The sequence below is a fragment of the Colletotrichum higginsianum genome, chromosome 3 (assembly GCF_001672515.1).
Source record: "Colletotrichum higginsianum IMI 349063 chromosome 3, whole genome shotgun sequence".
NCBI classification, from domain to species: domain Eukaryota; kingdom Fungi; phylum Ascomycota; class Sordariomycetes; order Glomerellales; family Glomerellaceae; genus Colletotrichum; species Colletotrichum higginsianum.
In genome coordinates, this window is record NC_030956.1 from 1,153,419 (window position 1) to 1,176,462 (window position 23,044).

The 23,044-nt window shown below is 58.2% G+C and overlaps 9 protein-coding genes across 9 annotated transcripts; 4 read left to right on the forward strand and 5 right to left on the reverse strand.

Moving 5' to 3' along the window:
• Positions 1–266: 266 nt before the first annotated feature.
• Positions 267–2,261, reverse strand: CH63R_03905 (Heterokaryon incompatibility protein; the record flags this gene model as incomplete). The annotated part of the gene is made up of 1 exon (XM_018298880.1): positions 267–2,261. The coding sequence occupies one exon, from the start codon at positions 2,259–2,261 to the stop codon at positions 267–269; it is 1,995 nt and encodes a 664-aa protein (XP_018160126.1).
• A 1,505-nt stretch (positions 2,262–3,766) lies between these two features.
• CH63R_03906 (uncharacterized protein) lies at positions 3,767–4,972 on the reverse strand (the record flags this gene model as incomplete). Its single annotated transcript, XM_018298881.1, has 2 exons — positions 3,767–4,044; positions 4,369–4,972. The coding sequence occupies 2 exons, from the start codon at positions 4,970–4,972 to the stop codon at positions 3,767–3,769; spliced, it is 882 nt and encodes a 293-aa protein (XP_018160127.1).
• Positions 4,973–6,152: 1,180 nt separating this feature from the next.
• On the forward strand, positions 6,153–7,106 carry CH63R_03907 (ABC-type nitrate sulfonate bicarbonate transport systems periplasmic components-like protein; the record flags this gene model as incomplete). The annotated part of the gene is made up of 2 exons (XM_018298882.1): positions 6,153–6,414; positions 6,469–7,106. 2 exons carry the CDS (start codon positions 6,153–6,155, stop codon positions 7,104–7,106), a joined length of 900 nt encoding a protein of 299 aa, XP_018160128.1.
• Positions 7,107–7,441: 335 nt separating this feature from the next.
• CH63R_03908 (tRNA methyltransferase complex GCD14 subunit) lies at positions 7,442–8,935 on the reverse strand (the record flags this gene model as incomplete). Its single annotated transcript, XM_018298883.1, has 1 exon — positions 7,442–8,935. The coding sequence occupies one exon, from the start codon at positions 8,933–8,935 to the stop codon at positions 7,442–7,444; it is 1,494 nt and encodes a 497-aa protein (XP_018160129.1).
• A 446-nt stretch (positions 8,936–9,381) lies between these two features.
• CH63R_03909 (tRNA synthetase class I catalytic domain-containing protein) lies at positions 9,382–12,037 on the forward strand (the record flags this gene model as incomplete). The annotated part of the gene is made up of 3 exons (XM_018298884.1): positions 9,382–9,708; positions 9,797–10,936; positions 11,003–12,037. 3 exons carry the CDS (start codon positions 9,382–9,384, stop codon positions 12,035–12,037), a joined length of 2,502 nt encoding a protein of 833 aa, XP_018160130.1.
• A 1,652-nt stretch (positions 12,038–13,689) lies between these two features.
• CH63R_03910 (putative CipC-like antibiotic response protein) lies at positions 13,690–14,241 on the forward strand (the record flags this gene model as incomplete). Its single annotated transcript, XM_018298885.1, has 3 exons — positions 13,690–13,702; positions 13,758–14,142; positions 14,205–14,241. 3 exons carry the CDS (start codon positions 13,690–13,692, stop codon positions 14,239–14,241), a joined length of 435 nt encoding a protein of 144 aa, XP_018160131.1.
• Positions 14,242–14,502: 261 nt separating this feature from the next.
• Positions 14,503–15,624, reverse strand: CH63R_03911 (uncharacterized protein; the record flags this gene model as incomplete). Its single annotated transcript, XM_018298886.1, has 1 exon — positions 14,503–15,624. One exon carries the CDS (start codon positions 15,622–15,624, stop codon positions 14,503–14,505), a length of 1,122 nt encoding a protein of 373 aa, XP_018160132.1.
• Positions 15,625–17,541: 1,917 nt separating this feature from the next.
• CH63R_03912 (Major facilitator superfamily transporter) lies at positions 17,542–19,479 on the reverse strand (the record flags this gene model as incomplete). The annotated part of the gene is made up of 2 exons (XM_018298887.1): positions 17,542–18,754; positions 18,938–19,479. The coding sequence occupies 2 exons, from the start codon at positions 19,477–19,479 to the stop codon at positions 17,542–17,544; spliced, it is 1,755 nt and encodes a 584-aa protein (XP_018160133.1).
• A 1,854-nt stretch (positions 19,480–21,333) lies between these two features.
• CH63R_03913 (FAD dependent oxidoreductase) lies at positions 21,334–22,753 on the forward strand (the record flags this gene model as incomplete). Its single annotated transcript, XM_018298888.1, has 3 exons — positions 21,334–22,138; positions 22,206–22,446; positions 22,510–22,753. 3 exons carry the CDS (start codon positions 21,334–21,336, stop codon positions 22,751–22,753), a joined length of 1,290 nt encoding a protein of 429 aa, XP_018160134.1.
• Positions 22,754–23,044: the final 291 nt, after the last annotated feature.

The following is a 23,044-nucleotide window of genomic DNA, read 5'->3' on the forward strand; positions in this document are numbered from 1 at the left end:
TTATACATAGACTTTCTTCACATCTAGACATCAGACGGGTCGAATAGCATGGCACGCCTATAACAGGAAATGCTCAACAAGTGAATCATCCCGAGATAAAACAAAACACTTTACTGCTTGAGAGCGCTTCATTCGTACTTTGTCCCCGCCCAACTTTGCTCTCAGACGTGTTCCTCTTCTCTCTCTCCCCAGACTGCCACACATTTTCCCCATTCTCTCGTCCCTCTTCCAATACCATCTCAAACTCGTGAACAGAAACATCCGGGTCAAGCAATCAGGATGGTCTCCCGCCGCCGCTTAGTCAACATCTCGCCGTCCATGACACCGTCGCAGTACGCCTCGCCCACAAACTCGTACGTCGTCCCGTCTCCGGACGGTCTCAGGACGTACGGGATCCGAGAGCCGAGCGGTATCACGACCGCGTCGCCAGGACGTGCGCCGCCGGGGGCCATGCCCAGGTAACCCTGCCGCGTCACGTACGGCCGCCTGCCCGTCATCTTGTCCATGTTCTCGCTGTAGACCGACTGCCGCGGGATCAGCTCGTAGAACGCCTCCAGCCGCCGCTGGCGCTCCTCTGGATGCTCGACGGGGCCGAAGCCCTCGACAAGGATCTTCAGGACGGCCAGGCAGTCCTCGTAGTACGCCCCGTCGGACGAGATGGCCCGGCGGTAGCCGTCCTCCCTGCTCCAGAACAGGTCGCCCACTGGCACCCTCCACGCTGCTTCGGCGCGCCTCTCGCTGCTCTCGTAGATCTCGTATCCTCTCCCCGACGACTTGTCGCAGAGCCTTTTGATCGTCTGGAGGTTCCTAAAGCGAGACTCACTCCCCGCATCGGAGTCCCACACGTCGCCCGTCTCCTCGACGATGTCGACAACCAGGCCGCGTATCCCCAGCACGCTCGGGTCCCCTACGGGCACGACCTCGACCGAGCTGTCGCCCGCGGCTCGAATGGGGAGCCCATCGACGTCTTCAAATGTGAATAGGTATGAGCGAGTCAGCGTCGACCTCCAGTCGGGGACCCAGGACGGCAACCCGTTGACGTCCTTGGGGAACTGCGAAAAGGAGAGCACCTGGACGTGGCCGGCGCGAATGAGGGCGCGGGCAGCCTCCACGAAGGTCGGACCGCACTCCGGGGAGGCGTAGTCCGGCGTGATGCCTAGCTGTTCCGACGCCACGGCGATGCTGAGCAGGCCGTAGATCCGGTCCCGGGGCAGGGTCGCCTGGGCGTCCCCGTTGACGTACGTCTTCTTCATGATCTGGTACAGGTCGTCCCCGGGGCCCTCGCCCTTGACGAAGGTCCGTCGTCGGCGTCGGAGAGCCATCAGGGAACCGAACCGGTGGCTCTGGGCCGCGCGCATCAGTTCAATGTGCGCCGGGTCGGCGCGATTCTCCGCGTCTTGCCTGATGATGCACTTGTCGAAGATCATCGTGGCCAGGGGCACCAGATCGACGTCCACCGTCTTCGCCCCGCACACGAAGAACGTCCTGGCGCCCAGGGCCTGCTCCTGAATCGTCCAGACGCGGCCGAACCAGGGCCTGTCGTTCCAGGCGATGATCGCCCTCAGCAGCGAGTCGAACACGGGCACCGCCCTCTTGAGCAGGGCCTGGAACTGCACCGTCACCGGGTCTTCGGGATCACGGTTCAGTAGGGCCCGGTTAAGAAGCGGCAGACGCTCCTTGGTGAGGTAGCTCTCGACCTTCAGGTCGCGAGCCGCCTGGCCGACGTCTTGCCAGCAGTCCATCAGCGCGTCGGAGTCGTCCGCCGCCGGGCCTAGCCAGACGAGGACGAGGTCCGCCTTGCTGTAGATCTGCGCCATGAGGGGCACCTGGTCGTTCTTTTCGAGGGCATCCTCCTGGTTGATGCAGATCTGGTCGATCCAGATCGTCACGGGCCCGTCTATCCGGCGGAGATGCCGCAGCGCCGCGTCAAGGGAGGCTGTGATGCCGAGGCGCCCGCCACCCGCGATGTCAATGCTGTGGGATTTTTCCGGCGGACCCCAGGTGTACGATAGCGCCTCGTAGGGCCGCGGCGTGGCGATCGGGGTGGTTGTGATGCTGCATCTCAGGGGGCTCGAGTAGTCTGCCGCAGAGCGTCGTGCATCGTCTTCGTCCGAAGAGCCTGGTCCGGTGTCTCCTCCGTGTCTGGATGGGTAGAGTTCGATGAGTCTGATGTGCGTTGATGCCGAAGACAGGCGTGCGTGGTCGTCGTAGCGGAAGTAGATAGTGCTTTGTTGATCCGGCAATGGCGGCACGGAAGCCATGGCTGCCGTAGGGTTGATCGGACGAGGAGCGGCACTGCGGCTGTTCGGGTCGAAGCAAGGGCAGTCCATGCGCGAGTGAGACGATGGTGTTGAGCTGCGGGGTTGCGTCCTTATGTATGTTTCTTCACGAAGCAAACATAGCATTCTGCCTCGTTGACCAAGGCTGGGACTTGACAAGTCTTTTTTCTCTTTTGGATGTGTCACTATCGAACTATCGACGGGACTGCCGCGGGGGCATTCGTCGTCTTTAACCCGACTGGTCAAGAGGCGAACATTGTGCGGCAGAGCCTGCAGCTGTTCCCTCCCATGGTGTCCCAGTTGGGGGTTGTTGATTGTCAGCCGCACCGCGCTATTGCTTTGCTTCCACACCCAACTCTTGCGCAAGTATGCGCGAGTAAAGAGAACAGCGACATGGGTATGAGCAGAGAGGCCAACTCAGTTCGAGTTTAAGACGATATCAGCTGGGACGAAGAGAGATGCGGCAAGAACAGCTGGAACAAAACATAATGATTTCTTGACAACTCTAGAGTATGTTCAATTGCCTCTTTCGACCTGGACACACGAGTGAATGAGGCAGGGGTTTGTCCCGCAACGCGAGGACCGTATTCCCTGTCGAAGTATTTGACAAACTTTAAAACAATACTAAGACTGTAAGTGGGAACGGCACCAAGAGCTTCTTCTCTGAATAGCGTGGGGTGAGAGGAAATTAGACACTGTATATATTCACAGGCAAGGACAGGGACCACAATTGTGTAAACAAATTGGGGGGGGGGGCACGACAAGTATTCATTGTTAACTGACCGCATAGTGAAAGCACGTCTGACTGACTTTAAGCGGCTCTGCCGCCAGTAATTGTGCTAATGGGTTGCTTCGCGGCGTCAATGTGGGCGACTGCTGTTTTGAGTGCTGATCTTGTTACGACTTGAATAACGAGGATGTCGGGCTGTGTTGTATGCTTATTGTGGGTATGTTTTTCTCTTTCTTTGTAGTGACTGAGCACGAAGGTACCGATGGCCGCCATGCCCTTCTTCTCCGTGAACTGGACTCCGTGATGGGCAACAGTGTTGATGAGGATCAGGTTGGAGGCCTGTGTGTGCTGGATGGTTGTGTTGTTAGTTGACGACGTGGTTGCTGTTGAGGACGGTGTTAAAGTTTCGATAGTGGGCAGTTGGCGTGGAACAGTGAAATTCTGTTACTTCTACGTCTCTCGAACAGTCAGAGGCACTCATACGTCTTCCATGACTGCTGTCTCCAAAGCAGTATGACTAGTGTCTTATCTGTGTTGTTATTCCGACCTTGGGATTCTTGTTCAGTTTTACTCTTGACTATGCAGAAACATGAAAAAAAACAAGTCTATGAGAATTTCTATATAAAATGCCTACGTGATCACAACACCGTCGGTGTTGTGTTACACCGAGCCTCTATCATCTTCGCAGCCATCTCCCTGCCGGTCCTACCAAAACAGAAAATAAACAAAATCCACAAACACCCCTTCAAAATATCATTCACAGCCAGTTTCGAGATACGTCACGCGATGACTGGCGGGCGAGGATCTCGGTCAACACCTCGGGACTCAAGGCCATGCCCTTGAGCCTCTCATGAAGCTCATCCAAAGACAGCTTGCCACCCTCCATGATGTCTCGAATCTGCGTCGAGCTGATGTCCAGAGGTTCGCCGTCAGCCGGGACGAACCGCACCCAGAGTTTCGACCACTTCAGGCGGCAAACTTTGACTTTCAGGACCTGAAGAGGGTTTTTGGCCAGTCTTCTGGCATTCTTACGATCTAACCTCATTGTTAGTAGCGTCTCAGCAAATCACTGGTCATGGATTGCTTCCGTCTTCTTACCTCGGGACTTCTTCTTCTGTGTTCTTGGCTTGCTCTTCGTCTTCTTCAACTTCTCCTTTGAATTCCTGGAGAGTTTGCTCCGCTTGGTCTTCCATATAGCCTTATTCTTCGAGCTCTTCCTCGTCGTTCTCTTCAACTTCCTCAACCTCCTCTTATCCCTCGTGGTCAAAGGCCTTGGGGCTTTCGGAGCGAGATGAACCGGGGACACAGATTCCACGCCTCTCAAAGTGACAGAAACATCCTCCTAGGGTGAAAAGCCACCTGAGAGGGTGTAGAGCGACCCGTCGGGCTTGACGAGGTCGCTGTGTCTCCCGGCGTCGCTAGTGACGGTCTCGAAGCAGCTCCAACTCCACCCTGAGTATGTCCTGAACCTCGAGATGTGGTCGGGTCCAGACATGACGACGAACTGGAAGTCGAACCCGTCCCGTTCGATGGCCTCCTCCACCTTGTCCCGCATGATATCCCACTCGTCGACGGTGCCGTCGTAGACCCACCACTCGGGCAGCATCCTGGCGTCCGACCGCCACAGCCGCACGCGATCGGGTTTGGACAGGATCAGGTCCTGGCCGTTGACCCTGCGCTTGGACCGGAGGCTGTGGGAGTCGAGGGGCAGGATGACGGCGGCGATGACGTTGATGTCGTGGGTCCCCCCGAAGGCGCGTTGGAGGAAGCTGAGGTGGCCGATGTGGGGAGGGTTGAAGCATCCCGCATAGAACAGGACGCGGTTCGTCTGTCCCTTTCTCAGCAGTGGCCCGTCTTTTGTGCCGAAGATTTGACAGTGGGTGCTCGAGGTTCTAGCTTCTGGGCACTCCCAGCGATGATAGCTCGCGAAGTATTTGCTCAGCTCGGCGGTCTGACCTTTCATCGCGTTTGCCTAGTGCGGTGTGTGATGGGGTCTTTGAAGTGATGTAATTCGGTGTTGAGGTGACTTCCGGTCGGAGGTTCAAATCATCCAGAGAAAGTGAATGAAGAAGAAAGTAAGAAAGGTGAGCGGGTTGCAGGTGAGAAAAGAAACTCAGAATTTATGTATTCACCTCTCAGGATTCGGTTGGGAGCCAGAAAGGTCTTGGGGAGTCTTTTCTCACTTCCTCACTACAGAGAGAATATTCTGTGCTGTCCGGTTTCTAGAAATCCTGCGTATTCACTTTGTATTTGCTTGTTTCGATTCGTACAAAAAATGAGACATGAGACTTGTAAAGCAAAGTTCCAGCCATTTTTAGTTGGACTGCAACTGGTCCCACCTGAATACTCCTGAAGCAAAAACTACCTTGGTGCATGATACTCTCGACCAAGGCAGTGAGAAGCAATGAAAGAGAACCAAACACAACAGTTACAAAACTAATTCTTGAAGATTCAGGCTGTCTTCCATCTTTGTGACCAGCAACGCTAGACTGATGGAGGCATGCTTCTGCAGACCTGTTCTATGTCTAGCCACAATTACAGGCAATTCAAGCAGCAATCTGGCTTTCGCAGTCAAACCTTCGAATTGGGTCCTCGCGTAAGAGGACGGATAGAGTTTTGAGCCGCAGCGACTTTTAATTTGCCTCGAAAGCTTCACATGGCATGCTTTTTCGCTCCTTAAGCCAGCCAAGACTACAGGATTCTCGGAGCAGTTCTTTCGTTTGGATCTAATGGAGGGATGTTCGGGGGGATTGGCAAAAACCACTAAATGCAGATTATCAGGGTGATTGATGCTGAATGATAGGCAAGCCAAATTCAAGTAAGAGCGTGGATTTGGCCGGGAACCATTCCATCGGGGGGGAGGGTGCGGGACCGGGAACCCCACATCGGCCCCGCGGAGTGCCGCACCGATGGACGGGGGCGCTGGCACTGGCACTGACGCGCAGAGCGCAATGCGCTGTAGACGGACCCCGCACCTCAATAATAAGTACATAATAGGTACTCACTCATCGACGCCTCATTCTCACTCCCACCCATCCGGCGCCCCGAGATATTTTCACATAACATATCGCCGCCTCACCAACTCACCAACACGGCCAATAACATCTGCTGCGTTTCTCAGGCCACAGCTTCAAATCCACACAATGGCCACTACCCCGCTCCGCATCGGCTACGTGCCGGAGCACTTCTCGACGCCCCTCCACTTCGCCAAGCAGTACTTCGGCCTCGACGCCACCCTGATCCCCTTTCCCTCCGGGACGGGCCACATGATCACCGCCATCCGCGGCGACGAGATCGATGTTGCCATCGGCCTGACAGAGGGCTGGATCGCCGGCCTCGGCAAGGAGGACGCCCCCGGCGACGGCGGCTACCGCCTCGTCGGCACTTACGTCGACACGCCGCTGTGTAGGTCGTCCTCATCATAGGCAATCATCCTGACGTACCACTAACACACCCCAGGCTGGGCCATCTCGACTGGTGCTCAGCGCCCCGAGATCGCCTCCGTCGCCTCCCTCAAGGGCGGCAAGATCGGCGTCTCGCGCATCGGCTCCGGCAGCCAGATCATGGGCTTCGTCCTCGCCGACCAGCACGGCTGGCTTGCCCCGGATGCGGGCGCGCCCTTCTCGGAGACGGTCATCCTCAACACCTTTGAGAACCTGCGCAACGCCGTCAACTCGGGCGCGGCCGACTTCTTCATGTGGGAGCACTTCACCTCGAAGCGCTACTACGACTCGGGCGAGATCCGCCGCGTCGGCGAGATCTACACGCCCTGGAGCAGCTGGAAGATCGTCGCGTCGACGGCGCTGGCCGGCGGCGAGGCCGGGCTGGACGCGCGCGTGAGGGACCTGTTCGAGAAGCTCGACAAGGGCGTGCGGCACTTCAACAAGAACCAGGACGAGGCCGTCAAGTACATCAGCACGCACCTGGACTACTCCGAGGCCGACGCGCGGGAGTGGCTCAAGACGGTCAAGTTCACCGACGGCGTCGAGGGCGTGAAGCCCGAGGTCGTGGACAAGACCGTCGCCATCCTGCGCAAGGCTGGCGTGCTGGTCGAGGGCAAGGGGAGACAGGCGGAGGACATGGTGGTCAGGGGCTGAGGGACCAAGAGGACTGCGACTACGTTCGATGGAAGTCGCCACGTTCATGACAGTCGTCGTGCAAGGAGTCGATGGTCCAACGTGACGAGAAGCATTACACAATCAAGTAAAACAGGACGAAAAGACAAACAAAAAAAGAGTCAAAAGAGTAGGCCGCGGAGAAGCCGCGGTCCCCGGATGCTTGAATTTTGAATTCGCCCGTACTCCTGGAAAAAGCCCAAGTCAAGTCCCGACAATGATGCTAGGGTATCTGCCATTCCCATCATTCCCTTTTCAGATCTTGCTACCTCCGTCCATCTGCTCTGCCTCGTCGTCCGCCAGCTCTCGTATGCCGTCTACGCAGCCTCCGCCCGCTTGTTCTTCTTCCTCTTGCCCTTGGCCTGCAGCAGCTCGCGCTTCTCCTGCTTGCGCGTCTCCTTGTCCTTGGCCCCGATAACGCCCGTCTCGGCGCCGCACGGCCACTTGGCGAGCGCCGCGGCCTCGTCCTCCTCGCTCCACTCCCGCGGCAGCACGGCGAAGACGAGGTACGACGTGTGAGTCTTCAGCTCGGGCTCGGCGCGGTGGATCACGCGGCCCTGCAGCCAGGGCTTTCCGGCGCTGGGGTCGTCGTCGCCGCCGCGGCTGCTGCTGCCGTTCGACGCCTCCGCCGTCTGGTCCACGTCCATAGCGTTGCCGGCGGCGGGCGAGTCCTCTGCCGAATTGGGGTCCGCCGTGTTGTGGTACTCTCTCGTGCGGCGCTCAATCTCGCGCAGCTTGCCGACGGCCTCGTTCACGTCGCGTGCGATCGGGGGAATGCCGCGCTCGGGCTGGCCGTAGCCGGCGCGGTCGCGGATGACGTTGAACTTCTTGTGGGAGATCTCGACCATGTCGATGTCCACCCAGCCCATGGTCCTCATGGTGTTGATCGTCTTTTGCACCTGCTCGATGCAGGGCGAGAATGTGCAGATGTAGACCGACTTCTTGGGGTTCAGCGGCGACACCCATTCTTCGGTCGTCGCTTGGCCGTCCTTGTTCGACGTCGCGGCGGGCTTTCGTCGCGCTAGGTGCTGAAGGGCCTCCCAGGGGGCGGGCAGGTCGAGGAAGACGGCCTCGGCCTCGGGGCTCTTGCCGTCGACGAGGAAGCCGCCGTTGTACACGTCGCGGTGTGACAGCTTTACGATTCCCTCCAGCGCGTGCGCCTGGATCTCCTCCTCCATCTTCTCGTACCGGTCCTTGTTGAACTCGAAGCTGTAGACCTTGCCCCTGCGCTGGGTCTCGTTCTCGGGGTAGCCGTTGTAGACTGCGCGCGCCGATGCGTGCGAGAAGCTGCCGCTGCCGGCGCCGGCCTCGATCAACCGCGTGCCGGGGCGGGCGCGGATACGCTGCAGGATGTAGCTGTAGTCGGGGGTGTAGACGACCTGTGTGCGATGCGGCAGGCCGGCGGTCCAGAGCTCGGCGGTGGGCTGGAGGATGTGGATAAAGCCGCTGGCGGCGGCGGTGGCCTTCTTGGCCGGGGCGCTCGACTCGGTTTCGGCGTCATCGGCGGCGGCGGCGGCGGCGGGCGTGGAGGCATCCGTCTCGTCCTCCTTTCTCTTGCGCTTGCGGCCTCGCGAGCCGGTGTCGACGACCGAAGCGCGGATTTGCGAGCCCCAGGGGACATTGATCAGGGTGGAATGCGGGAACGATCCGAAGCGGGTGTTGAGGACGGCTCCCTCGGCATAGCCATCGACGGCGCTGGCCGAGTCGTGAAGGATCAAGGGAACAAGGTTGTCGCGCGAGAGCTGGACGATGGCAAGGGAATTGGCCGTTGTCCTGGGACCGGGCTCGAGGAAAGGCGAGGGTTTCGCCATGGTGGTGAGCGCAGCGACTTGAATGAAGTGCGAGCGAGAGACAGGCAATTGTTTGGATGCAGCAGCGGCATTGGCGAGCAATTCGTGACGAGCAGTGAGCATGGGCACTTGGGGAAAAACTTCGCAAGGCTGAGGATTGGAGAAAAAGTTTAGTGTGGCTTAGCGAGGGGCACATGTGGCTGGTGGTCTGTCTTAGGTGACTTCAGCCAATAGAATGATGACACACTGCCCCATCTGGCTGCAAGGCTGAATATGGTGTCAGTCACCCTTTATTTTTGGCGGGCAGTCATCTCCCTGCGGTCCCTTTTGAGTCACTCTCACCCATCCACCCCCCCCTCCGTCCCTCCGTCCCTCCGTCTCGAGCGATCTGACGAAGCTTCTCCTCGTTCGTCCTCCCTCCGCCTACTCATGCCCCCCCTCTCTGAGCCCCTCTTCTTCTATGCTGGATGAATCGCCTCTTTAGACTCACCAGGTTTTCTTTTACTCTCTCCACTCGGATTCCCACCCTTGGATTCTCCAGGTCCTGCGCCACTATCGCGACAATGGAGTCGCTGAAGCTGCACAACTCGTTGAAGCCCGGCCAGCCGGTGCCCTTTTCGCCAATCAACCCGGGAAAGGTTTCTTGGTACGCCTGCGGGCCTACCGTATATGACAAGAGCCATCTGGGCCATGCGCGCAACTATGTCTCAACTGACATTATCCGGCGCATCATGATCCACTACTTTGGGGCCGATGTGAAGTTTGTCATGAACATCACTGATGTTGACGACAAGGTCGGTTCCTTTCCCTACCCATTTATTTCCCCCTTCCCTCGCATGCTCGCTTTACTAGCTGCGGCATCTAACCACCTTCGTGTTGCAGATCATCATCAAGGCTCGGAGACAACGTCTGCTCGAACTCGAGAAGCAGAAGAAATACGCCCAAGACGAGCTTGCCAAGCTTGCGCTGACAGCATTCCGCGCTTACGCCGAAAAGAGCTTGCCTCTCCTCCAATCTTCCGACCTCGACGAGAACAACTACCTCGAGCGAAGAGATGGCGCATACGGCAAGGTGCTCGCGGGTGGCACCCTCACCGGAGAGGGCAAGCCCGGCGATGACGAGGCCAAGACGAAGATGCACATCGCCAACATGGACGCCGCCGTGTTTGCGATCAAGGACAAGAAGTTCTACCCCGGCATCGACGAGATCCTCCTGCCCTACCTCGACTCCCTCTACAAGGAGACCATCGACACGAGCGACCAGACCATCTTCACCGACCTGACGCAGAGCATGGAGCGCGAGTTCTTCGACGACATGGACGCCCTCAACTGCCTGCGCCCCGACGTCATCACACGCGTCACCGAATACGTGCCCCAGATCGCCGACTACGTGGCGCGCATCGTAGACAAGGGATTCGCCTACGAGTCTGATGGCTCCGTCTACTTCGACATCACGGCTTTCGAGAAGGCCGGCAACACATACGCGCGCCTGCGCCCGGGCAACCGCAACGACAAGTCGCTGCAGGAGGACGGAGAGGGCGCCTTGTCCAAGAACCTGGGCGAGAAGCGCAACGAGGGCGACTTTGCGCTGTGGAAGAAGTCCAAGAAGGGAGAGCCCTACTGGGACAGCAGATGGGGCCAGGGCCGCCCCGGCTGGCACATTGAGTGCTCCGTCATGGCCTCGGACGTTCTCGGCGCGCAGATGGACATCCACTCGGGCGGTGTCGATCTGGCCTTCCCTCACCACGACAACGAGTTGGCCCAGAGCGAGGCCTACTACGTCGACAACACCAAGGGAGAGCACACATGGGTCAACAACTTCCTGCACATGGGACATTTGTCCATCTCCGGATCCAAGATGTCCAAGTCCCTGAAGAACTTCCAAACCATCCAGGACGCGCTCGCGACGACGTACACCTCGAGGGGAATGCGCATCGTGTTCCTCATGGGCAAGTGGAACGACGGCGTCGAGATCTCCCCCGACATGAGAGCCCAGGCGTCCAGCTGGGAGGCCACCATCAACGTGCGTGTCTCACTGGCCCCAGAATTTCCCCCCTTTTTGAACGAGAGTGTAGCTAACAGCGTGCAGAATTTCTTCACCAACGTCAAGGCCCTCGTCGCGGATGCCAACTCATCGACCCCCGGTGTTGAGTCCCTGTCGATTTCCGATAAGCCGACTGGCGCCCTGGCGGCCGAGCTCGACAAGGCCAAGACGGACCTGCACACCGCCCTCAGCAACTCTTTTGATACCCCCCAGGCGATGCGCGCGATCCAGGAGCTGGTCAGCGAGGCGAACAAGGTGGTCGTGTCGCAGGAGGCCGAGGCGAACCTGCCGGCGCTCGTCGCCGTTGCGCGGTGGATCACCAAGATCCTCGGCACCTTTGGCCTTGATGAAAACGCCACGGCGCCGTACGACGGCCTCGGCTGGGCTGCACCCGCGTCGAACGCGAGCCTGGACCCCAAGACTGTCGTGCAGCCGTACGCCGCCGTGCTCCAGACGGTCAAGTCGGACGTTGAAGCACTCAACATCGCCGCCGAGTCTGTTTCGCAACTGCTGGGCCAAACCCCCGAGGCCGAATTCTCGTCTCTCGCCGACAAGGGCGTGCGCGACCCCGAGCAGCTGGCGCTCCCCTATCTCAGGGCGGCCTCGAGGCTGCGTGACGAGCTCCGACGCATCGTGTCGACGGTGTCTCCCGAGACGAAGAAGGCCATCCTCTCGCTCACGGACCGGATCCGTGACGAGGACTTTACGAACCTGGGTGTCTACCTCGACGACCGGCCGGACGGCAAGTCGTCTCTGATCAAGTTCGTGCCGGCGAGCGAGCTGATCGCGGCGAGGAACGAGAAGTTGGCCAAGGAGGCCGAGAAGGCACGGGCCAAGGAGGAGGCGAAACGGGCGCGCGAGCAGGCGGAGCGGGAGAAGTGGGAGAAGGCCAAGCTGCCGCACACGGAGATGTTCAAGGGCGACGACAAGTACGGCGAGTGGGACGGCGAGGGCCTGCCGACGAAGCTCAAGGACGGCAGCGACGTGCCCAAGAGCCAGCTCAAGAAGCTGCAGAAGCAGTGGCAGAGCCAGAAGAAGGCGCACGAGGAGTATCTGGTCAAGTTTGGGGGTAAATCATAGACTGTGTTTAGTGGATGGGTGGAATACATGTGGCGCCGAGGGAGCAGAGCAGCACCTCTAGGAAGGCAATTGACATTGCGAAGGCGCTCTTTTTTTTTTTGACTGGCATGATGAGAACACATGGAAGAAGTTCACGATGACACCCTCAACTGACAACTGGACCCTCAGACTGGACCCTTGCCAAGCCGGGGGGGACGCGGGACGGTGCGCGATCCCGCCACGGCCAAGGAAGGCGATCATCTGTGCTAGGCATCTATGCTAGGCATCTGTGCTGAGCATCTGTGCTGGGCATCTGTGCTGGGCATCTGTGCTGGGCATCTGTCTGGTCACTATCACTCATGACGGGGCCCGGCGGTTATCGGCTTCGAGATGAGTCTCTGAGACACCCGCCACACGGAGCTTGCTTACACGTCATGATGTCGGTGAGGGCCCAAGGGGAAGGGGAAGGGGAAGGGGGCATAAGGACTCGGACCGCGCCTCGGCTTATGCAGGGTCGCCGACGACCTCAAGATGGACCGACCGCCTTGACTACGCATCTCAAGCGACCTATCTCGTTCCCAGATGCCGAGCTTTGTGTGGGTTCAATTGCCGACATCGATGGACCGGACCACGCGTCGAAACCGATCGATCCTGAAGGGTGACAGCTGAATGGAAGATACCGGGGTGTCAAGGGGTTAGTGTGTACGCGCATGCTTGTGTAGCAACTAATAAGAATCAGCTCATGAGGGGGCTATGGAGCTTTGACTGCCGGTTAGCCGCGATGAATCAAGCTTTCTTGCCGCAGCGCCCTCCCCGCCCATGGTTTTCTTTTCTCTTCAGCCCGGCAAGGGGGGTTGTGGACTGACGCAGCATTAATCTAGCGCATATGTCGACTTAACTCCCCGAGAGACCGAATCACTGACAGGCGTGGCGTTGAGTGTTGGGCCGGATGCTTTGTTCGTTCGTGTTCGTCCATTGTTGCTCAGTCATGACACTCATACAGTCAGTAGGGCCTCCTGGACGGGCGAATGACATGACTGGCCAGGCATGCTGACTCCCTCCTCTCTCTCTCTCTCTCTCTTTCTGTGCAGAAAGCTTGTTTCCTCTCATCTATTTGCGAGGCTGGAGTCGCCAGATAAAAATACCCATGTTGGTCCACTAACAACACACACCATGCCAAAGGCGTCGTCGTCCCGTCTACGCCGACGGCGCTGCCGGCGATCCGAGAAACCCCCGCCAAAAGACACCCACGGTTTTACGTCAGTGACACTCCCCCCAGTCGGGAGGCGAGGGATAACTCGGCAGACCGGCGCGCCTCTCGAGCCTGCGAAGCTCCGTCCTTAGCAGTGTTGCTTGATGGGACGGCCCCCTTTCTCCGCAAGGGTTGCTGGCCTCAACCTAGGGCGTTCCGTCGGTCTGTTCTAGGGTCCATCATGTGTCATCGGGAGGGGAGATCAGGGGCAGGGAGATGGAGCGTCTTTTCTCGTCCTCTTGACGATCACATGAGAGCTTGGACCGGGACTGGGAGGGGAGGATAAGAACCCCTCGAGCTGCCCCTCTCTTGGAGCTGAAGGAAGACAAGACACGACTACCTACGACAAAGTTCCTCAACCTCACACATAACCTCACTGACCTATTAAATTATTACACCTCATCACCTTCTAGACGTCAACATGTTCGGATTCGGTATGCGTCATGACACTCCGCCTCTGCCCAGCACCATCACTGACGTAGAGGACAGGGGAGGCCAAGGAGCACCGTGACGCTGTCTACGAGGGCCGTCACGAGGGCAAGCTCAGCCATGAGATCGTGGCAGGCGGCGCCGCCTTTGAGGCCATGAAGCTGTTTGAGGACCGCCAGCGCAAGAACGGTACGTCCCCGAGACCCGTTCCTTCACCGGACGGAATCCTGCGTCCGAGGCCCCAGGCTGACACCGACACAGGAGAGCCCGTCAAGCACGCGTTCGCCAAGGAGATGCTCGTCGGCATCGCCGGCGCCGAGGTCGACAAGCTGTTCGAGACCAAGGGTCTCGACTACATTGACCGCGAGAAGGCTAAGCGGCACGCCGAGAAGCAGGCCGAGCACCTGTACGAGGAGCAGTACGGCGACATGGACGAGTACAACCCGTGAGTGTGGTCTTTGGTCATGGTTGGGGTGTTGATGATGACGGCTAACGATGATTTGCAAGTGAGCGCCGTGGACGTCACCACCACATGAACTACTAGACGAGACGATGATGGTATACCAAACGACCGGCCGGATACGTAAACACACACACAGATTTATAGCATGATGAAATGAAATTGTTTTCTTTTTGATTCGTTAGACTGGTGATTCGCAAATAGGTATCAAGTGCTATGAAATTACAACAAGCCACCGTTTCTCATGGCTCACACACTGTCTCTCTCTGCGTGTGTCTCTTATTACCTCCCTTACCATCTTCTCTTATCCATCTTTCCCCCTTCTTCCTGGGACGAACCGCTAACTCACTGCTTCAAGTCGATCGGCGTCGCACTCGACGCCGCGGTGCCCTTGACGTCAACCTCGCCGCCGCCGCCGCCGGCAATCTGCTCAAACAACCGCTCCCTCTCCTTCTGCAGCGCCGTGCGCGTGCTCTCCAGCCTCTCGCCGAGGCTCTTGAGCTGCCACGTCAGCTCCTGGTGGCGGGCCCGCGTCTCCTGCAGGAAGCGGCCCAGCACCTGGGCGCAGCGGTCGACGGAGGCGCGCGACCGCTTGATCTCGTCGTGGAAGGCCATGTCGGAGAAGATGTTGTCGAAGAGCACGTCGCCCATGAGGCTGCCGTGGTTGATGCTCACGGCGGGCAGGTCGCCGACGTAGGGGGTCATGCGCTGGGCCTGCATGACGAGCATGCGGGCCTCCTGGGCGGCGCTCTCGGCGCGCTGCAGGGCGCTGCGCTCCATCATGTCCGACATGGTGCCGCCGCCGAACATGTCCATGCGCGAGTGGCTCAGCGCGTCGTCCATGCTGCGCAGGGAGTCGGCCATGCGCCGCGCGGCGTCGGTGAGCAGGCGGATGGCGTGCTGCTCGGCCTCGGCCTTGCCGCGGGCGTCGTGGTACTCGCGCCGGGCGTCCTCGGCCTCGCGCTCGCGAGCGTCCTCGTCCGGGTGGTTCGGCGTCGGGCCGGCGAAGATGGAGTCGTAGAGCGAGTCGAGGGCGCACTGGGCCTTGTCGTGGCGGGTGGCCTCGGCCTCGAGCGACCGGGAGGCCTCGCGGGCGTCGTCGAGCTGGCGGCGCAGGTTGCCGTTGACCTCCTTCTCGCGGTGCTCCTCCTGCAGCACGTCAAAGTACTCGCGCTCCTCGCGGGCGGCCTTCTCGTCGAACTTGTCGCGCTTGCCGACGGCCTTGTGGACGAAGCGGCGCATGACGCTGTCGCGGTACTTTTCGTGGTCCTTGAGCTCCTTCTTGCGCCGGGCGTCGAGGGCGCGCACGTTCTTGTCCGACTGCTGGAGCTGGTGGTCCAGGTCGGCGATGAGCCGGCGCTGCTGGGTGAGGTCGGGGATGGCGTTGTCCGTGTCCGCGAGCACGGCGAGGAGCTCGCGGTTGCGGACGGCCGCCTGCCGGATTTTGGATTCGAGGTCCGAGGACATGGCGGCAATGGTGATGTGATAAGATGGGGGTGACAGGTGTGAACTACGTCTATCTAGCAGTGATATTTCGTAAAGTTCAGTGCGTTAAAAGGTTTGCCAAGGTTGGACGAGGATGAGGGTATCGCGGGATTCAATATTAAACTCGGCAGGACTTTGGTGGAGAAAAAGGGATGATTCAAGGGGGGGAGAGTTTGAGTATAAATGATGCTTATAATCGTGACATAACAAGAGACTAAAACATTGGGGAGGCCCTCATCGTGGATCGCCTGGGCATTATATCATTGCCCAGCAATCCTTGGCAGTCTTATTGACAGAGCCATGTTATCCATGGACCATGGTACAGACTGCAGAGGCACAGACAGCCACACAGACAGCCAGCCCAACTATGCCCTTGACTGTCATAGCATGATGATGATTGGGGAAGATGGTCTGCCGCATGTGGCCAATGAATGACATCAGACCCTTGTGACCGGGTTACCTCCGTCCGTTGTCCGTCTGTTTACCCGTACGACAAAAGTGCTGCTAGGAATATAGCCGTGTCACACACACACACACACTAATAGGGCGAAGCGGACATTGCGGGACGGTGTGTTGGACAACCACTTCCGGCTTGCGGATCCACAGCATCGGGGCGGCTTGGGACAAGGATCATCGGTGCTTGTAAGGCTGCGCCACGGGTCTTGTTCCTCTTGGGCCCCCCTGCTGCCGAGTTCGCCTTGTGTGCCTAGTGGATATACTACTAACTGCTTGTGTGTTGTTTGTCCACTTTGAGACACTCCATGAGAGGAGGCTGGAGATGACTCTAGAAGCCCGCCCCAGGCAGACGGCATCCGCTGGCCAGTGGCGAGTCGCGAGGAACCATGGTGAACCCAACCCGCCAAGAGTCGAAGGATCCGGCCATGTCTCTGGAAGGGCACGAAGGGGCCAACTAACGCTTCTCAATCTCTTGGGATGATGCTCATGTCCCTCTTCTTTTCTTGCACCAAACACGTCTCCGCCACAAACAGGCATCTCCGCTGTCCATGATGACACCCCATGTGCCGAGGAGGCAGCCCCGAGGGGGGGCGGCGGTGGGTGTGGCTGATGCGCTGTGATCTGCTCTGGTTCTTCTCAGCCAATACGATGGGGGTTTCAAGCTTCTCCTTCTCCGGTTGCTGTCCATCCTTCGTCCTTGTTTATCTCTTCATAGGCAGCTTTTCCATTTGACAAGCGAAGCCAGGCCAGTTCAAGGCGTATGGTGATGCTCGACAGCCAGTCGGTGGGGGGGGAAACAACACAAAGCGACCTTAAAGTGCTTAATTTCATGCGCATTGACTCGTGTCATTCATTGCCAGAAACATGTTGGACGAACCGGACCCCTCATTTGCATTTGCATTATCGAGAGGCCTCTCCTCCCCTCGCTCGTCTTACGATATCCCATATTGATGCGCTTCAGGCAAGCCTCGCTTCAAGCTCTTCATTCTTTTCGTCTTATCCGCCACGTGTCGCATGGCTGCTGGCATCGTCGTCCTCCGCCAGCGAGGCTGCTCGAATCCACACTCGTCGTCTCCGCCCAGGGTCAACCTCGTTGCTTCTGCCATGCTGCATGGACCAGTCAAACATGAGTACGTTTCGGGCACTTCGTTGGGCGCCTGTGGAGAGAGAGAGAGGTGTTCGCATGGCAACCGGAAGCCCTCCGCAGTGATATCGGCCAATGTGTCTATGAGGCCGACGAACGCCTGAGTAAGTTCCTTTCCCTTCTCGCAATCCGTCCGAGTTGCCGCCGCGGACTGATGATGACTTTACAAAGCAAATCCGTCTAGATCATTAACTCCATCCAGAAATATCAAGCCCATTCCCGCCAAATCTATCCAGAAACACCAACAGAAAATGCCGATCTTAGTGCTCGCTGGAAACATTCCAGCACCATGTCACCTCTTACAGGTCATCGTCTTCTGTGCCAGACTCATAATCCAGCCCCTCCATGCCGTTCCCGCTCTCCAAGTGAACCGGTCCCTTCTCCCTCGGCTCCCTCACGAGCGCCAACGCTGCCAGCGCCAACGTGGCCAAGAACGAGACGTAGAACCAGGGCAGCCCTTTCCAGCCCCCCTTCTTCTCCAATCCGACTGAGAACGCCCACGCGAGCACCGGGCCACCGAGCGGTGACCCAAGCGTGTCAACCATGCTGGTCAGCGCATACAGCCGCGACGTGTGCTCTGTCGAGACGAACTCCGTGATCATCGCACGCGTGAGAGGCCCGCTGGCGGATCCCAACGTGCCGACCACGAGCCCGACCAGGAAGACGACGATGTCGCGGCTGAGTGCCTCGATCAGAGCGCCACCGGCGATCATCACGTACGACGCTTTCGCGAGCAGCGCGTCCTTGCCGAAGCCGGTGCGGCGGAAGCGGCCCGCCGGGTTGACGATCACCGTGGAGATCCACGGCAGCACGAGCAGGATGCCGAGGTGACCGAGCCCGAGCGGCGACAGCAGGAAGCTCGTCTGCGCCAGCGTCCAGCCAAAGTTCTTGCTGATGTACTGCGGCAGCGTGTGCATCTGCGCGGCGGCGAGCGGGCTGCTGATGAGCGGCGGCACCAGGCAGAGCAGGATGTTGCGGTTCCGAAGGATCGAGATCGACTCCCGCAGCTCGCTCAGCCCGTGGGCCAACCCCTCCCTCACCGCGTCGCTGAACGAGACCTGCTGCTGCTGCTGCTGCTTGTTCGGGCCGTCCGGCGATGGCGGCGGCGACAATGACGACGACGCCTTGCCGCCGCGGAGCGTCTCGGGCAGCAGCAGCATGATGAGAAAAACGGACGGCGTGAAGACGAAGACGAGACGGATCGGCACCCAGGGCCCGTGGCGCTCCATCAGGAACCCGGACGTCACGGGGCCGAGGAGGCCGCCGGCGACGGCGCCGACCGAGAGGAAGACGAAGTTGGAGGCGCGGTCCTTCTCGGTGCTGACGTCGGCGGCCATGGCGTAGATGTTGTTGAAAACGACGACGATGCCGCCGCCGATGAGGAAGAATGTTGAGCCGAGGAAGAGGACGTAGATGTTGAGCCCTGGGAAGCGGGCGAGGATGAAGGGAGACCAGCTGAAGGCGAAGACGGTGCCGACGTAGGCGAGCAGCATGCCTGCCTTACGTCCGATTCTAAAGGATGCGTTAGTCTCGTGTGCTCATTGACATACTCTAATGGTTGAATGGAGATAGAGAGGGAAGATGTGTGTGTAGGTGGGTGTGGGTGGGTGAGTAAGAGTACGAGAGAGAAGGTGAGTTGAGATTGAAAGCAATAGTGAAAGTGAGAGTGACAATGAAAACAAGAGTGAGACTCACCTATCCGACAAGACACCATAAGGGAACGCTACGAGCATGTTGACGACGGCCCCGATGAGCGACTGCCATCCCCCTAGCCACGCGAGGTCCTTCTGCACCTCATCGACCTTGCACTCCATCTCGGGGATCAGCTCGGACGGGTCCCGGCCGTAGTGCTTGTGGCAGATGTCGTCCTCGACGAGGCGCATCAGCGGCATCATGAGCAGCATGCCCTTGCACGTGAGGGCGAACTTGAGCAGCGCGAGCATCAGGATGATGGCGCGCGGCGACCGGACCCGAAACGGCGCCAGCAGGCCATCGAGGCGCGCGAAGCACGCGCGGAGGCCCGAGGCGACGACGGCGTGGACGGGGCGGCCGCCGACCTCCCATCCGGGCACCGAGAGCCGGCGTCTCCATTTCGGCGGCGGCGACCAGGTGAAGGCGCGGGAGCCGGCGGGGGACAGAAGGGCGTCCTCGTCGTCGTCTGTCGGGAGGACACCTTCGTGTTCCGAGTATGTGCTGAGGAGGAGGTCTTCGTCCCCCTCGTCCGATATACGTGGCATCTTTCAGACCCTTTTTCTTCGTTTCACTTGCGATGGCCCAGAGTGTAGAGTTGAAGGAAGTGCCATCTGCAATTTCAGGGAAGAAGCCAAGTCCAAGTAGTCACGAAGAAAGAGATGAAAGACCCGTCCGGCTCGTAAAGGGAGGGTCCCGGTGCTGACGAGGCCCCTGGGGAAAAAGATGTAACAGATTCCGCCTGCCAAGCCCGGTCCTTTTCAGCTGGCTGGAGCCAGCGGCCTAGGGGTCGTACCTCCCCGAAGCTTACCCCTCTGGTAGTGGGGGACGCCTTGGGATAATGTTAAGGATACACTTTGATCATCGTGATGTTTTCCACGGTGATCAGCATGAGTCAAGGTAGCTTCCTAACACCTCCCCCTAATCTCAGCTATCAACAAGCTCTGCCGATCCCTTGCTCGCACGTATTCGGGAGTGACCGATGGCTAATTTCAGCTGTGCAGAAGCATGTTTAGAGTGTTTTACTCTCATCCAAAATTTACTTCGTGTAGACAGTAGTTAACTGCTGGATAAGTTGAGTGTTGAAAAGGTTGATTTTCCCGATGACCCAGCCCGTTAGTTAGAGCCCATGAAGGTCAGACGGAGCGTGTAGACAGTAGTCATGCACTAACATCAACGGTTCATCGTTGGCCATGTCAAGGTCTGCAACTGCGTAGACAGCAACAATAAACGATGATGACAGATAAGACGGCCGTCGGGCTCTGCGGGTACAACCAATCCTCCGATCGATACCTGATTCCGTCTAAGTCGGTCAAAAATAAGAAGTGCAACAACAGCCATTGGAGTGCATGACTTGTGACACACTTATTTGTGTCGTGGCCAAGTGAACAGGCCAACTCAGCTGTTTCCCTCAGAAGAACATTTCACATGTAGAATCGTTTCCTCGTCGTTCAAGTTAAAGGTGAGAAGCTTCAAAAAAATGGAATACAACTGGAAGCCCTCTAGCATCATGGGACTTGGTGTGGGAAATGGTTCGTGATCATAGTGATCATAAAGATCATGGCCCAAGCAATTGGATCGAAGTAATGATGTACGATGTCTGGATGCCATGGGACTGTTGCGGAGAAACCAAACCGGCTGTCCTTCAATATCGGCGCAGTACTTCGCCCGGCGTGGCTGCGGCCAAGAACTCGAACTTCTGGTTCTGGTCAAACAAGTTGCTGCGCCACTCGCGCCATCCGTCATTTTTCGACACCAAAGTAAGCCTACCGTTCTTTTAAGACGGTCTGCTGAAGTTTGTGTACTACCTAGTACAACGCCTGTAATCTTAGTACCATGTATTTCTGTAACCACCCTCGTCGTACACATCGTGCTCAAGCTTATGTATGTAACGTTAGCAATATGGCTAGAGAAGGTAGCAGCAATTTCAATTCAGAACAAACAAAAGAACCACTTCTGGCCGAAAACACATTCGTTCATAGGAGAGAAAACTTGGTTTGTTCGTTTCCTTAAGTTAGCTTTCGTAGTTGAAGGGTCGTCGCTCAACGGGTGGCTGGCTACTAGGTACATGTCATACACACCCCCTCACCTAACATATCATTTATTCCGGGACCATGATTGAATCTATCGTCGCAACCTCACTTACAAAAGTTGTGAAGTGTCGGTAGAGTCCGGGCAACTCCGATTGCGTGCCGAATTGATCACATGACGTCAGGATATGAGATGGAGACACGAGTGCGGGCAGCATCCGACAACGGAGATAAGGTCCCGGCCGTTCTTCTGGCTTCAACATTTTGAGAACAAGTTGACAGCTCTTTGGAGAAACTTGGAGGAACAACTTGTATGAAAGAAACCTTGGCGGTTCAACTACCACTTAACCAAAGCAAACACACAGTGACACGATGGCCGAACCCTCGAACAAGTCCTTCCTGATCGTCGGCGCCGGCGTCTTTGGCGCCTCCACGGCGTTGCACCTCATCAGAGCGCACCCGGACGCCAGTGTGACCCTCGTCGACCGCAACGCCTACGACGCGCCCATTCGCGTGGCCGCCTCGTGGGACTGGAACAAGGTCGTGCGCGCCGACTACCTCGACATCGAGTACATGCGGCTTACGCTCGAGGCCAAGAAGCACTGGTCTGAGGACCCCCTCTGGAAGCCCTTTTACCACGAGAGTGGCGTCTACTGGGTCTCGCCCAGCAACTTTGCCGAGCGGATGCAGGAGAACTACAAGCAGCTCGGCGTCGACTCGGGTCTCTTCTCCCTGTCTGTGGACGAGGCCAAGAGGCAGTACGGCGGCATCTTCGCGGACGCCGACTTCACCGGCGTCAAGGAGGTGTTTGTGAACAAGAACAGCGGGTGGGGCGAGGCCAAGGAGGCACTGCAGAGAACGATTGAGGAGGCCGTCAAGCTGGGCGTCAAGTACGTCGAGGCGGAGATTGCAAAACTCGAGTTCGATGGCGGTGGTGCTGCAACAGGCGTGCAGACGGTCGAGGGCGAGTCCATCAAGGCGGCGCACGTTATCTTGTCCACGGGCGCTTACACGGCCAAGTTGCTGGCTGACAGCGCCCCTGAGCGGACTGAGCTCCATGCCGGGGACCGATTTGTTGCCGCCGCCGTGACCGAGGGCTTCACGCCTGTCACCGGAGAAAACGCCAAAGATCTGTACGACGGGCCGGTTGGTATCTCAACTGTACCTCCGTCGAGAGGTACGTCACGAACCGGCTGTGGACACGCAAGTTGTTTGTAAACCTCAAAAAACTGACATCAGCTTAGGTGCGAGCAACGGAAGCGTCCCCCACTCGAAAGACAAGACCCTCAAGTTCTGGGGCCAGATCATCTTCAGGAACACGCAGTCCCATCTGAACGGCAGCCGGTTCTCGGCCCCCCCGCCGGCCTCGGACTACGCGCAGCTCGATGTGCCCAAGACGCTGAGAGACGACGTGGACTACGCCGGCAAGAGTCTCTTCGGCAAGAACAGTGCCGATTTCAAGAACGAGAACTACCGTATCTGCTGGTACGTCCCGGAATGGATAGACGTTGCTCAAACGTGAGACATGGGTACTAACATCGCAAATAGGGAGGCCGTGACGCCCGACGAAGACTTCATCATCTCCCCGCACTCTGCGAGCAAGAATTTGTACGTTGCCACCTGCGGATCCTTCCACGGCTGGAAGTTTCTGCCCATCCTGGGCAAGTATGTGGTGCAGATGCTCGAGGGGTCTCTGGAGGAGAAGCTGGCCAAGAAGTGGTCGTGGGACAGATCGTTCCCTACTCCAACTCACAGGGCGTGGCCTAGGAGGGAGCTTAGTGATTTACAGTAGGGGTCACAAGGATGGGCAGCGGAAGATGGATAGGTGAATGGTAGAAGCTGTCCAGTTGTTAACCAGCCAGTACTACTGGACATATGGCGTTGCCGCAAACGTGGCCCTGTTTGGGTATCACACATCTGTTTCCCGGTTCCACCTATCTCCAAGTTACCTTTCCCAGACCAATTCTCGGCAAACTTTCCCCTGGTATCTGACTCGCCACCAGCGTCTCGCAGACGAGGTGACAGTCGTTGAGCGAGACGACTGGCGGTAGAAATAGAAGGCCCAGCAGCATTTCAAAGCTAG